General features: G+C 43.1%; 1 protein-coding gene across 6 annotated transcripts in view; it reads right to left on the bottom strand.

The window, feature by feature from the left end:
- Positions 1–472: 472 nt before the first annotated feature.
- The window catches only part of LOC140738519 (unconventional myosin-XVIIIb-like), a 680,390-nt gene continuing 664,882 nt past the window's right edge, over positions 473–15,980 (bottom strand). For 5 of the 6 annotated variants that reach the window (XM_073065895.1, XM_073065892.1, XM_073065896.1 and 2 more), the window contains 3 exons: positions 13,553–13,708; positions 2,397–3,584; positions 473–765 (listed from right to left, as the gene is read on the bottom strand). In XM_073065895.1, coding sequence (XP_072921996.1) covers positions 753–765; positions 2,397–3,584; positions 13,553–13,708 — 1,357 coding nt within the window. In that variant the 3' untranslated portion in view covers positions 473–752. Of the gene's footprint in view, positions 766–2,391; positions 3,585–13,552; positions 13,709–15,980 lie in introns of all 6 variants that reach the window. The other variant, XM_073065893.1, reaches the window with a different exon arrangement.

Genomic DNA, 15,980 nt, shown 5'->3' with positions numbered 1-15,980 from the left:
AAATATACCTAATGACTAGGCCTGCACAATGAATTCCACAGATTCATTACCCTATAGCTAAAGGTATTCCTCCTCATCTCTGTTCTAAAGGGACATATCTCTTTTCTGAGACTGTGCCCTCTGGTCTTAGGCTCCCCCACTAGAGGAAACATTCTCTCCAAGTCCACTCTAACTAGGCCTTTTCACATTGTCAACCTTGTCTGTATCCCTACAGAAATCAGAGCATTGATTTTAAGAATTTTGGAGACTTGAGATAAAGTGAGAGCATGTTGGAAGTACTCAGCATGACAGGCAGCATTTGTGGAGAGATAAACATTTCAGACATTAGATCTAGGCCATCATATGAAAGCTGAAACATTGACTCAGATTCTGTCACCACAGATGCTGCCCAACCTGCTGAGTACTTCCAGCATTCTCTGTGTTTATCTCTGACAACTTTACAATTGGATAAAATATTTCCAAAATAAAGGTATCACCTGAATATGTCTTTATTTAAAATAACTTTATAAATTTCTCAAATATTTTCATGCTTTCCAACAGATGGTAAAAGTAGACAAACTGACAAGAACTTTATGTTTTAATTCCATCTCAAGAACCAAAGTCCATCATTTTTATTTAGTGCTGTATTCCTGTTTTCTGCACATTCTTCATGACTGAGTACTGGGGCCGGCACTTTGGCATGAATCAATTCCCACTCTGGCCAAGTTTTCATAATACAAATGCTTCAGGCTGTTGTGGAACAAGAAGGCGGGTCACTTCGAGACTCTGGAAAGAACATTCAGAGTAGTGGTCAGTGAAATCCTGCAGAGGTTTGTGAATGCACAGACTTGCCACCCCTCCATCAATACTTCCAGCTTCCTTGGGACAGCAGCCAAAATAATCAGACTCCTCCCACCCTGGTCATTCTGTCTTCTCCCCTCACCCATTGGGCAGATGATGCTAAAGCTTGACAAGACCATAGACCATGAGACATAGGAGCAGGCTTAAGCCATTCAGCCCATCGAGTCTACTCCACCAAAACCATTCTACCAAGTAGATTCTTACTTAGGTGCTCTAGTCAAACCTTCAGCAGCATTCATATAGTAAGAGTTTCAAGTGCTCAACTGCTCATGTTAAGGGAGTGCAGAGGTAAAGCAGTCAGGCTAACAGAAGTAGGTTTTGAGTGATATGGCAAGGAAACAGGTCTTTCAGCCCATTGAATACACAGCAACCTCTTGAGTATGTCTAGTTAGCACTGATAATTGTTTTACTCAACACCTCCAGTTCACTGCAAACTGAGCTATTTCAGAGAATCCAAGAACTATAACAGTTTAGGAGGAATCTCTCCGGCAAATTGAGTCAATGGGAAATTTAACTTTGGATCTCAGCAGTGTTCAAATGAGATATGTGTATTCCAAGTGTACCTAGACCCAGAGAAATAAAAGAGGGGCCCTCTAATCCATTTCACCAGAAATCTGTAAAACAAAGTTGCTTAGAACAAAGGCACACGAGTGAATCTGCAGATGCTGGAAATAAATAAAAACACAAAATGCTGGCAGAACTCAGCAGGCCAGACAGCATCTATGGGAGGAGGTAGTGACGACGTTTCAGGCCAAAACCCTTCATCAGGAGTGAAGTAACATGGGATGGTGGAGAGGGGATAAGAAGTGGGGGGGAGGGATGAAGTAGAGAGCTAGGAAGTGATAGGCTGGAGGGAAATGGGCTAGGGGAAGGTGGAGAATTATGGGAAATAAAAGAGAAAGAAAGGTAGGGCTGGGGGGAGATTATAGTGAGGGGGGAAAAAGAGAGAGAAAGAGAACCAGACTAAAATAATAGATAGGGATGGGGGTAGGGGGGGGGCAGGGGTATCAACGGAGGTCTGAACTTGGGATGGTGGCACAGACCTCCGTTGATACCCCTGCCCCCCCTTACCCCCATCCCTATCTATTATTTTAGTCTGGTTCTCTTTCTCTCTCTTTTCCCCCCCTCACTATAATTTTCCCCCGGCCCGACCTTTCTTTCTCTTTTATTTCCCATATTTCTCCACCTTCCCCCTAGCCCATTTCCCTCCAGCCTATCACTTCCCAGCTCTCTACTTCATCCCTCCCCCCACTTCTTATCCCCTCTCCACCATCCCATGTTACTTCACTCCTGATGAAGGGTTTCGGCCCGAAACGTTGTTACTACCTCCTCCCATAGATGCTGTCTGGCATTCTGATTTCTGCCAGCATTGTGTGTTTTTATTTTGCTTAGAACAATGGGTGTCATGATCCATAAACCCAGTTCTATTCAAACTCAATGCATCATTATTCTATTAAGGTCCATTCTATTACTGTAAAACACCTGAATCAGATCAGACATGTAAAAGAAAATCTATTACATTCCTTCTAACTATCTTTGCTGGACATTCACCTTACTTTTTGCTTGGCTCTTTCAAGTATTTCATCATAACTGAGTTAATATCAACGCTTTCAGACTTCTCTTCAACCCCTTTATTTCCCATGGCATCCAAACCTTCCTTTTCCACTGTTGTGGCAGATGACTTTTCACCTCTTGATCTCTGAACTCCTGGACGGTTTTTGATGCTATCCACACTTTTATACGATATAGTTGACCCAGAGGAAGAAGAGGAGTCTGACAAGTAGCCGAGGGACTCTCTCTCTCCTCTTGAGGTACATGGCCTGACCACCATAGTCTTTGATAATGAGGCTGAACCAGGAGCATCTTTGGAAAGCAAGCTGTCAAAACTAGTGGCAAGAGGTCCCGAGTTTGCCGAGGTGTTCTGTGTGGTTCTGGCTAAGCTGGTTGTGCTTTGGGATCTTCGAATTGCAGGAAGGATATCGTTGTCACTGTTGTCCTTTTGCCGCTCATAGCTAAGGCTTGGCAGCTTCCAGCCGGAATCCTCCTTTCCATCATCCACATTGGGAAGGCTACTGAACCGCTTGCTTTTGAAGACCATGGGTTTGCCACTGAGTAGCACATCAATATCTTTTTCAAGCGATAAATCAAACCACTTGTGTTGAGACTTTAGCCTAGGAGGGAGTGCCCCATCTACTTCACCCATGGAAACACTTGGCTTTTGACCTAAGGCATTGTGAGATTCAGCTAACATTTCACAAGAGCCGTATCTGTTTCTTTTGGCTGTAGCAGTAGAGTCAGGAGATTCTGTGGTGGTCGGCAGAGACCAAAGGCTGGATGATCGGACGAAGCCAGCCCCTCCACGGTCCTTGAGAGATGAGAGGCTTGGGGTCTCCAATCTCAGCAATGAGTCGTCATTATCATCTCTAACAGTTGGGCGCTTTCTGAGTGAGGAAATCCCCGCGGTCTGGTAGATGGGCAACGGGGAACTGTCCTCCATTTGAAAGCTGAGCTGGTCTCTTTCAGTGGCACGTTTTCGTCTTAGCTCATCGAGAAACTCAGACAGAGCAACTGAGGAGCTTGGAGACTTCTCCTCTGCTGAAGGAGGTCTTCTTCCAGACAGACGTGTGGGTCGGTTAACCTCAAGCTGGTCGGGACTCTTTGCAAATTCTCGGTTTCTGATGCTGGGCGTACTCATGGAAGAGCTGGGTCTGCTGATGCCTTGATCCATTTCACCTCTGACTGACCTGGGGATGGCAAGATTGGACAGATAATATTAATGGGAGGGTGTCAAACATCATGCACAAGAACTGCTTCTTGTTTAAATGCAAGTAAAGCCCAAGAGAAAAATGTCAAAATAACCATCACTTGACTTGAACATAAATGCTTATGAGAGTTAGTCATGACAATGACATCTCACTCAAATTCAGCAAAACCAAACAGCTGGCCTCAGGCTTCAGGTGAGTGGTAGTGCACATGGTGTCATACCCACATGGCTGAGGTTGAGAGGGTTGACAGCTTCAAGTTCTTAGCTGTGAATATCACCTAGGTCCTGGAAAGCTTCCTGGTCTTAGAAAGCTCACCAATGCCACTACGTCCTCAGGAGGCTAAAGAAATTTGGTATGTCCCATCGACTCTTACCAATTTTTATTGGTGCACCATAAAAACATTCTGTCTGGATGCAACTGCTCCGCACATGATCTCAAGAAACTACAGCTCAGTACACCACGGAAACCAGCCTCCTCTGTCTGTACTTCTCACTCCTTCAGTAAAGCATCCAACATAATAAAAGACCCCACCTTCTTTTCTCCCCCTCCCATCAGATAGAAGATACAAAACCCAGAAAGCACGTACCACCAGACTCATAGACTGCTTCCAAATGAACGTTATCAGATTCTTGAACAGACCTCTTGTACAATAATGTGGACATCTGGCCTCACAATCTACCTCGTTATGATTTTGCACCTCATTGTTTACCTGCACTGACTGCACTTTCTCAGTAGCTGTTACACTTTATTCTGCACTGTTATTGTTTTACCTTGTTCTAGCTCAGCGCATTGTGTAATGATATTATCTGTATGAACGGTATGCAGGACAAGCTGTTCACTGTAAATGTGACAATAATAATAATAAACTGAATAACAATAAACCACAGATTTTCATACCTGGGGTCTGACACTGGATATTTGATTGGTGATGCCATTCGTCACATCCAAGTTTTAACCAGGTCAATCTTTCCAGTAATGTACTTGGCATCCCTAACATAACCAACAAGTGATCTTGTCCACATAATTGGTAACACATTCTGCAAGTAAAGGCAACAACTCATTCTGATTCTTCCTATTGAAACTTGCTTCCTTGCTGATTTCAAGTATGAAAATTTGCAGTTAATATCCATCCCAAAAGAAATGCTAACATTGAAAACCTTGTAAATGTACCAAAAGAAGTCAATAGTTGTTCACTATTAATCTTTGTAAGTGAGAAAAGACTCATATCGATATAATACATTGCACTGCCTTCTCAGGACTTTCAAAACATCTAACTTCAATTTGTTGGTTTGACGTTGAGGCACTGTTAACATATAGTATTGTAGATAGTTTGGGCACAACAAGTTCTCATAAACACAAGAGATTCTGAAGATGTTGGAAATCTTGAGCAACAAACAAAAAATGTTGAAGTAACTCAGCAAATCAGGCAGCATCTATAGAGGGAATAAACAGTCAATGTTTTGGGCCAAGACCCTTTATCAGGACTGGAGAGGAAGGGGGCAGAAGCCAGAATGAGAAGGTGGAAGGTGAGGAAGGAGCACAAGCTGGGACATGACTGGTGAAACCAGGTGAGAAGGAAGGCAGGTTGGTGGCGAATGGGATGATATAAGAAGCTGGAAGAGGACAGGCGAAGCCAGGTGAGGGGGACTGTAGGTTGGTGGGGAATGTAGGACAATGTAGGTGACGGGTGACAATGTGAGGTGACGGGTGAAGGGGAAGGTAGGTTGGATGGGGAATAGGATGATGTTAGAAGCTGGGAGGGATAGGTGAAGCCAGGTGAGGGTGAATGTAGGTTGGTGGGGAACAGGATGATGTAGGAAGCTGTGAGGGGGCAGGTGAAGCCAGGTGAGGGGGAATGTAGATTGGTGGGAGGGGACAGATGAAGGGGAAGGTAGGTTGGGTAGGAAATGGGATGAAGTGAGAAGTTGGGAGGGATAGGAGGAAGATATAAAGGGGCTGAAAAAGGAGGATTCTAATAGGAGACGACAGTGGTTCATGGAAGAAAGAGATGCAGGAGGGGGAACCAGCAGAGGTGATGGGCAGTGAGGAGCAGAGAAAGGGTAACCAGAATGGGGAATGGAAAAAGAGAAGGAGGGAGGGCATAAGAATCACTAGAGGTTACAGAAACTGATGTTCATGCCATCATGTTGGAGGCCACCCAGACAGAATATTGAGGTGTTTCACCTCCAACCTGAGAGTGGGCTTATCACAGCAGTAGAAGAGGCCATGGGCTGGTATGTTGGAATGGGAATGGGAAGTCAATTTGAAATAGAAATCCTTTCTTTGGGGCTGGATAGAGCAAAGCTCCCACAAACATCAAAGACAATATAATGTATTTGTGTGAAGAATTAATAATGGTTGAGGCACTGGGAATAACCTTCTTGGTCTTCATGGAAGAGTGTTGTTGGGTCTGCTGCATCTAGGAAAGCAAGAAGATGGAGCATGGGTTTTGATGTCTCACTGTGAAGTAGTGCCTTGGACTGTGTAGGAATTCCACTGGGCCGGCAATGTGCTGGCAACTCAGTTTTGCTCAGGTCTCTCAATCACCACAGGAGAAAGAAATGAAAATACATACCAGCCTGCAGTATCCCTGGGTAACTGGTGCATAGAGTACAGGAAGAAAGTACTGAGCCACAGAGTCATACGCCATAGAAACAGATTCACTGATTCTGCACTGACCACCAAGTACTCACTTATATTTATCTCAGTTTATTCTCTCTATGCTCTAATCACCCCACAACTCATACACAGCAGAGGAAATTTACAATGGCCAACTGACCTTCCAACCTGCTCATCTTTGGGACGCAAGAGGAAAGTGAAACTCAGTCAGCAGGAAAAGGTGCAAATAAAGAGCCTTTGTTTTGGGCTAAGACCCTTCACCGCGACTGGACCTCAGCCTGAAATGTCAGCTCTTTATTCGTCTCCATAGATGCTGCCTGACCTGCTGAATTCCTCCAGCATTTTGTATGTTCTTGAATTACTTGTACTGATTCAGATTCAGTTACATTTATCTATCAACATACAGTGAAATGAGTTGTTTGTGTTAACAACCAACACAATCTATGATATGCTGGCATCGCCACACATTCAGTGCCAACATAGCATACCCTCAATGTTTGGTAGAACACAAAGCACATCAAAACAGAACATAACAACCAACTAAACAAAAAAAAAACAAGCCTCTTTCCTCGCTCTCACCCACACACATGGACAGCCCTTCAACTCCAGGACAGAGCTCCAGGGTTCCAGTCTACAGCCTAAGACTGCTCAACTTCTGATCAACCCCCAGCCTCGATCCCTGGCATCGACCTCTGGACTAGCCAACAACAGGACCCAAACTCCATGCTCGAACTCTGAGTATGCTGATTAATCAGCTTCATGCCTCCTGCCATCCACTGAATTGGGATAGCGCACAGCTGTCTTGCACCCCATTTCCAGATTGCTAGTTCCTCAAGCACAGAGAAGAGGTCTGGACTCTGGATGTCTTTTGCCCCATTTCCAGACCACTGGTCCCTTGAGTATGGAGAGGAGGTCTGGACTCCCAATGTCTTCCACTGTAATAGCATTACACTAAGCACTATGGTATCATGCTGCCCCCATCACTGGCCTTTCAAGCGCATGAGGAGGTCTAGACTGCGGATGTTGTTGGTCACCTATTCACATTGCTGGCTTTGAAACACAGATCGCACAGCAGAGGCCTGACCTCCAAGTCCTCCACATCCTGACCCCAAACACCAATATAACCCCCATCCCATATCACTGTCCCTAAATCCTAGCCTGATCCATAATTCCCCTCTTTGACCCCAAAACCATAGGGCCTACTCTGCACCGCATCGCCAAATAAATAAATATCTTTCCAAGTACAAGTTAATGGAGGAGTAGGGAATGTGGCCATTGAAACCTGAGTCATCAGTGTAATCAATCTGTATAACTCATTCTGGGGAATGCAGTTATCTTACAGTCAGACCCAGATGACTAACATGAATGAGATGGAATATATCAAATGAAATTCAATTTCTCTCTCATAAAGGTTCCAGGATCTGGCTTATCCCATGTTCTGTTGCAAGGCAAGTTTGTATGTTATTAGTGTTTTTATATCCGCCTGCAGATGGGATAAACTAATTTCAATATAGTGCTCTCCAATAGTTCTCAAACTGGCCTTAGGTAAGCCACATATTCTGTCTGACATAACAAGGCTTTGGAGAACACAAGAGATTCTGCAGTTGCTGGAAATCCAGAGCAACATACACAAAATTCTGGAGGAACTCAGTAGGTCAGGCAGCACCTATGGAGGGGAATAAGTAGCCAGCATTTTGGGCCAAGGCCCTTCATCAGGTCTTGGGGAGGCAAAGGAGTACAAGAACCCGAATCACCGGCATAAGTCATGAAATTTGTTGTTATGTTGCAGCAGTACATTGCAATAAATAACAATAAAAACTGTGAATTACAGTAAGAAGTGTATATGTATTACAAAAAGTTAAATTAAATAAGAAGGCATGTCTTGGATGATGGCCGGTGATAGGAGAAGATTTGGAGAGCAGCAAAGATCACAGAGAGGGAGCAGTAAGAGAGGGACTCACTGAACTCCTGTCAAAGAGAAGATTCTTCAGGATAGGCTCAAAGAGACTTCACAGTGGAGCAGCAGGTCATATAAACACTGCAGAATATCTCAAGGGTGATTGACTATAATATTCCTGCACAGGTGTTGAGAGTTCTGGGAGGCACTGCTTTATAGATTCATAACACAGAAACAGGCCCTTTGGCCTATCTAGTACATGCTGAATTGCTATTTTGCCCAGTCTCATCAACCCTCACCTCCGTGCCACAGCAGCATAGCAGTTAGTGGGATGCTATTACAGTTCAGGGCGTTGGAGCTCGGAGCTCAGTGTTCAAATCCAGAAGTCCTTCCCATATGTTTGTAGGTCTCCTCTGGGTGCTTTAGTTTCCTCACATATTTCAAAGACACATTCGTTGGTAGACCAATTTACCATTGGTCATGGTAAATTGTCCTTTGTTTAGGCTAGACTGGATTGATGGGCAGTGTGGCTCTAAATAAGTAAATAAAATACCCCTCCCGTACAAATACTTATGCAATCAGATGAAATTGAACCAACATCCAGCACTTCCTCTGGCAGCTAATTCCACACTCTCACCACCCTCTGAGTGAAGAAGTTTCCTCTTAAACATTTCGCCTTTCACCCTTAACCCATGACCTCTAGTTGCAGTCCCATCCAACCTCAGTGGAAAACACCTGCTTGCATTTACCTTTTCTATACCCATCATATTTTTATATACCTCTATCAAATCTCACCTATGCTGCAGGGAATCAAGTCATAATTTATTCACCCTTTCCCTATACAGTTCATGATGGACACATGGACACTCTCACTGGTACTAGTGAGTTCATGTGCTTAGGAAATGAACATGTTGCTATCGTTCTGTAGTCAAGTTACATCAATGTCATGGTCCCCTTGTACCTAAAGCACCTCTGCTTTGGGTCCCTCATCTTCTATGGTATTTTAAAACACTTACCAGATTTGCACATTAATTAAATGACTCAGTTTCTTGCAAAAGATTAGCCCATGGCTTCCTTTGTAATCATGTGATCATTGTTAACACGTAGAACAGTACAGGAGAGGATCACGTCCTTCAGGCCATAGAGTTTTCACTGAACATGATGCTGATTTAATTAACTCTCTTCTGCCTGTACATGATGATCTCTCTCCATTCCCTACATATTCATGCATCTATCAGTCTCTTAAGCCTCACTATCATAACCTACCCCAGGCAGCTCATTCCAGACACTTACTGTACCCTTTGCAAAACATCTCCTTTAAACTTTTCCCCTCTCACCCTAAATGCATCTCTCTAGTATCTGGCATTTCTACCTGGCCTCCCATTAACTTCTAATCCTTCAGAGAAAACAACCCAAGCTTGTGCAATCTCTCCTATCCGCTCTTTCAGGCAGTATCCTGGTGAACCTCTCCTGCGCCTTTTTCAAAACGCTTCCTTGATGGGGCAATCAGGATTACATACAATATTCAACACACAGAACTCTTCTGCCCATCAAGAGAACTATTTAAACGAGTAGAAAATTCTGATTAAAATTTATCATGCCTTACTTTTTTCTCTGCTTCCTTGTCCCCCCTTATTTATTTTTTTGGCCTGATCTTCAATTCAAGTAATCTTTTTCAGCTCCTTTTTTTAAAGTCTTAAATCATTAAGGGACACATGTTAAGGAGCTACCCTCTTGGACTTATTTAATATGATCCCAGATGTTGCCATAATGTCATCCATTCTCACTCACAGCACATTACCATATATATTATATTTGAGTCACAGGATGCTGGTGGAAATCTAACCCTGTGGAATGCAAGGTCCTTGTCTAATAAGATTCAATCCAATGTGAAAACCTGGATGAAGGTAATGATTAAGAAGAAGGTTAAGGGTTGGAGGTGATCTGAGAACATTAGCATATCTTGGAAGGGATGGAACCTGTTTAGATAAATATCTGATATAGAATAATTCAGTCTGAAGAATCGTACGATACCGAGTTAATAGAAGAGACTTGTTCAGAGGTAGTACTCTTGACTCTGGGTTGGGTTGTTGCGCTTCCATGCTCACTTCGGATATTGACAACATTTCAATGCAGGACTGTGGTGATTCCTCACATTCCCAATGAACAGAGATCCCAAGTAACCACTGAGGTTCCATTGATCCAAGAGGAGCAACAGAGATCCCTCAGCTGAAAGCACCTGAAAAGATTATCTGACCTCGATCGTATTAGCAGGCTGGCAAAGCTGCCGCCTCATACTTCAGATCTAACCTACCATGGTGTACGTGTGTGGAATTTGCACGTTCTCCCTGTTGCTGCCCGGGATACCCATCATGTTCCTGTTTCCTCCCACATCCCACATTTGCTAGGTTAGCTGGTACCTCTAAACTGCCCCAAGAGTGTATGCAAGGAATATAATCTGGAGAGGAGCTAATAGTGTAAAAATGGGTGGTTGATGATCAGAACAGACTTGATGGGCTGAAGGGACTTTCTCCATGCTACATCTCCCTAGGACTCTACATTAATGACTGTGAGACCTTGCTAATGGCAAACACTGGGTCACACTGGAATTTCAGGTGAATGTAAAATATCGCATGGTGCTCTTTGAAGAATAAGGAAGTTCTCCTGAGCATCTGGGCCAATATTTATTCCTCAGTCTACATTTCTCATTCAAATTTATTGCCATTCAACCACATACATGTATACAACTAAATTAAACATTGCTTGCCTGGGACCAGTACATGTAATCACACAAAGCATATATATAGTTACAACCCAGCACATGCAGTCCCAAAATCTTATTAACACAAGTCCTTGAGCGGCATGGCCTGAAGATTGACAGGTTGACATAAAGTGCGTGGTGCATAAGGCACTACTATTTCTAAGGTAGAAGTCTGAATATCTGTGCATTGCTGTTGGAGGGAAACCAGATTTCACATTTATCTAAACCATAACATAAATTACATTATAAAAGTACTTCCCTACTACAAAGGGCATTGAGCCATGTGGTCATGAAAGGTGTGTCACCCAAGTCTTGTGTTCTTTGTGTTAGATTCCCATGGAGCTTTGCTTTATTCCCCACCATCTCACCTTTAAAATAAATCTTATTAAGTGATTGCCCAAAAGTATTTTGTTGGCTGTGAAATAATTTGATTAGGACACTATTACTGATGGGGGGTTTACTATCTATGTTAAGGTGCATATACCTTTTAATTATAACAATGGTACATTTTTACAGTAATTCACTCACTGGACCACTGGACCCTTCGTATAAACACAAGGGATTCTGCAAATCCCGAGTAACACACACTAGTTGCTGGAGGAGCTCAGCAGGCCAGGCAGCATCTATGAAGGGGAATAAAGAGTTGATATTTTGGGCTGAGACCTTTCATCAGGATGGGAAAGGAAGGGTGGAAAAACCAGATTAAGAAAGTGGGGAGGAGGAAAAAATACAAGCAGGTGAAGCCAAGTGAGGGAGAAGGTAGGTGGTGGGGGAAGGGAGAGGAAGTGAGAAGATGGGAGGTGATAGGTGGAAAAGGTAAATGGCTGAAGAAGGAGGAATCTGATAGAAGAGGGGAGTGGACCATTGAAGTGAGGGAAGGAAGAGGGGCTCCAGAAGAAGATAATAGGCAGGTGAGGAGAGCCAGAATGGGAAATGGAAAAAGAGAAAAGGGGAAGGGGGTAGGAAATTAAATAAATCAATGTAAATGCTGTCAGGTTGGAGGCTATGCTGATGGAATATGAGGTGTTGCTCCTCCAGCCTGAGAGAGGCTTCATCATGGCAGTAATGGAGACTATGGACCAATGTGTCAGAATGGGAAATAGTTGGCCATCAGGAAATCCTGCTTGTTGCAGGTGGAGCAAAGGTTCCAAGTATTGTGCTTTCCTTCACCCTTCTCCTGACCAAGGCCTAATGATTTAAGAAAAAAACTGCAGACAACATCATTTTCTTTTTTAGACATTGCTTGCAATCTGAATGGCTTGACTTCCTCTGGGTCCCTTTGCAGAGTAGACAGGATATGTAAGATTGCAATGACAGCAGCATCATAATTAAATGGACCTCATTGAGCTCTGGAAGAAGCAAGTCAGCAATAAACAAAATGCAAGTGAGAGCTGATGCAGTTGGAAGATTCCTTGTCCAGGTTCATTACAATGTGAATATTATTGAAGGATCCTGTTACTGCCCCCAACTGGGCTGTCAGCTTCTTACTGAAGGTAATTGCTTTGAATAAGGATGGAGGTGAAAGTCAGTAAACCCTTGAATATGCAGACCAGTAATGAAGTTACTTATCATTTATCTGTCTGTCCTTTCCCCTTCTACCATTCACAGAGTAAGGTAGAGCATAAAACAGACCATTGAGACCAGAGTCCATGCCAAGCATCACCTGCACTGATCTGACCTTATGCTCCCATACTCCCAATAACTCCCCCCCCCCCTCCTTATTCCACCACTCCCTGACACAAACAGCAACATACACTCTGTGGCCACTTTACTAGGTACACTTGTATGCCTGCTTGTTAATGTAAATATCTAATCAGCCAATCACTTGAGGACAACTCAATGCACAAAAACATGTAGATATGGTCAAGAGGTTCAGTTGTTGTTCAGACCAAATATCAGAATGGGAAAGAAATGTGATCTAAGTGACTTTGACTGTGTAATTATTGTTGGTCCAGACAGGATGGGTTGAGTATTTTAGAAACTACTGACCTCCTGGGATTTTCATGCACAAGAAACTCCAGAGTTTGCGTGAAAATGGTGTGAAAAACAAAAAAACATCCAGTGAGCAGTAGTTCTGTAGGTGAAAACACTTTGTTAACAAGAGAGAGGTCAGAGGAGAATGGCCAGAATGGTTCAAGCTGACAGGAAGGTGACTGTAACTCAAGTAAGCTCAGTTATAACAGTGGTGTGCAGAAGAGCATCTCTGAATGAACAACACATCAAACCTTGAAGTGGATGGGCTACAGCAGAAGACCACAATGGATTCCACTTTGGTACCTAATAAAGTGGCCACTGAGTGTACAGTGGAGTGGCTAATTAATCCACTGACTTGCACAACTTTGGGATGTGGGAGGAAACCAGAGCACCCAGAGAAAACCAACAGCATCACTATGAGAACATGCAAACCCCACAGAAACAATGCAGCAGGTTGGAATTGAACCTGGTTACTGGAGCTCAAAGATTGCTGTTAGATGTGTTTTACCCATTTGGTCACTTTTGCCATTGTGCCCACTTTTCCAGGTGGCCAAAATGAGCAAGGGAGCAACTAGCAAGTGAACATCTTCTAGACTGCATCCAATGTTGGTGTATCCTTTTATAAACAAGGGAATCAAAACTACACAGAGTTTTTTTTTGGATCTCTCAATCAGAGGAGACTGACCCAGGACCCACCTGTAGCTGTGTAAGCTGATGCTATCCACTGGCGATCCTCGAGACAGACTCCCAGCCGCGCTTGCCCCTGAGGTGGGTGAACGACCCGTAGACGACCCCAACCATGATCTTGTCCCGCCATCAGACATAAGGGACCCCACAGTGGACCGGTTGTCACTTGAAAGAGAGCAGATTTCACATTGTATAAAACAGTGGTAATAAATCTGTGAACACAGATAGATTCTGCAGATGATGGAAATCTGGAGCAATTCACATAACATGCTGGAGGAGCTCAGCTGGTCAGGCAGCATCTATGGAAATGAATAAACATTTGAGGCCCTTCATCAGGACTGGGAAGGAAGGGGGTAGAAACTAGAATAAGTCTGTGTCTCTGCTGTTTTCTAGCTCTTCGACTATCAGATTCCTGCTTTTTCCACCTATCACCTCCCAGCTTCTTACTTCATCCACCCTCCCTGCTCACCTGGTTTCACCTATCACCTGCCAGCTTGCACTCCTTCCTATTCCCCTACCCCACTAATAAACCTGCTTCTGTTTCTGATTCTGAGAACAGTCTACATCTATTTCCCATCGGGGAGGCTGTAACTCAACAATAATACCAGACTAAATTCTACACAGTAATTCTTCAGCAGCAGAACAAATTAGTTTTTATTTCTGCAAGTTTGGATGAGTTGGGTAAGACCTAATAAAGTGCTAGGAATATTATTAACAAAAATGCAAGCTGTAATATGAATTATAAAGAACGGCATATAATTCTGCCTCCGGCTTTCAGGTACTAATTAAGCATTATATGTAGATTCCTCTCCATAGATGCTGCCTGACTTCCTGAGTTCCTCCAACATTTTGTGTGTGTTGCTCTAGATTTCCAGCATCTGGAGAATCTCTTGTGTCCATTACATTTCATGGTTGTTGGAGGCTCCTTAGTCATTTCAACTCTCCATTTCCAAACGTTTGACAAATATCCAGAATCTGTTCCTACCCCTGTTTTGGATAAGGCTTTTGACATCTTAATACTCCCCCTGTAATAAACATCTAACTTGTAGGTCACAGCATTTCAAAAATAAATCCAAGTACTTCATAAATATAATGAGGGTTTTTGCCTCCATCAGCTCTTCTCAGTTTCTCCCACCATTTGAATCAGTCTATGTGATTGAAAGCCATTGAAAGGAGCCTCAAGTGACAATAGTTCAATCTAAGTGTATCAAATTCTTATTAGTTCAAGGTAAATTGGATAGCAAGGTGTTATACTCAGTGACCACTTTATTAATTACAGGATGTGCATAATAAAGTGGCCACTGAGTGTATATTTGTGTTCTTCTGCTGCTGTAGCCCATCCACTTCAAGGTTTGATGTGTTGTGCATTCAGAGATGCTCTTCTGCACACCACTGTTGTAACATGTGATTTGAGTTACTGTCACCTTCCAGTCACCTGGTTCAAGGCCATGCTCCTCTGACCTCTCATTTTCACAAGGCATTTTCACCCATAGAACTGCTGCTCACTGGGTGTTTCTTGTTTCTTGCATCATTCTCTGCAAACTTCAGAGACTGTAGTGTGGGAAAATCCCAGGAGATCAGCAGTTTATGAGTACTTAGAAACTGCTGATCTCCTGGGATTTTCTCAGGAGTATCTCCTGAGTTACTCTGGCACCAACATTCATGCCAATTGGGACATGCCCTCTTTGTGTTACCACCATCAGGGGAAAGTAGAGGACCCACACTCAACATTTTAGGAACAACTTCTTCCTCTCTGTCACTGGATTTCTGAATGGTCTATGAACCATGTACACTATCTCATTTTTCTCCTTCTACACTATTTATTTAATTTTGTAACTTATAGTGATTTTTGTCTCTCGCAGGTACTGCTGCACTAAACAACAAATATTACAGTGTATGTTGGTGACAGAGATCAGATTGGAAGGGAGATAAAGAATTTCAGTGGCAACAAACTAAAAGCTTAGGGTTACTCTGTGTAGGTCTCCGCATCATCTTAGATTCATAGCACAAAGGAGAACCTCTGATCTCAGTGCAGCCCAAAAAAAAGACACAATCTTGTCAACCTAATTCCCAGTTCCTTGTTCTGTAGAAAATATCACATCAAGTGCTCATCCATTGTTAATGTTTGCATTACAAATAAACACCTCATCCTGCACCTTAGAAAGCATCATCACATATCTCTCAATTCATGAATCTAAATAATCTTTGAGATTGGATTGTTGAAACAGAACTGCTTCATCTTGTCAGTGAATCTCAGCTGAGCAAAAGGCAGAAACGGATGAAAATTATCATTGGATTATCATTGAATGTGCACTTGAAGTCATATTACCTACAGACCAAGAGCTGGAGACTCAGATTAGGCTGGCAAGATGAAAATCATTTTGTCAGAATTTTCATTACAACTCTGAAGAGTTTCATAAACACTTCAAACAATAGT

This window comes from Hemitrygon akajei, chromosome 14, assembly GCF_048418815.1.
Source record: "Hemitrygon akajei chromosome 14, sHemAka1.3, whole genome shotgun sequence".
In the NCBI taxonomy this organism is placed as follows: Eukaryota; Metazoa; Chordata; class Chondrichthyes; order Myliobatiformes; family Dasyatidae; genus Hemitrygon; species Hemitrygon akajei.
Note: the sequence above shows the minus strand (reverse complement) of the source record. Positions and strands in the feature narration are given on the sequence as shown.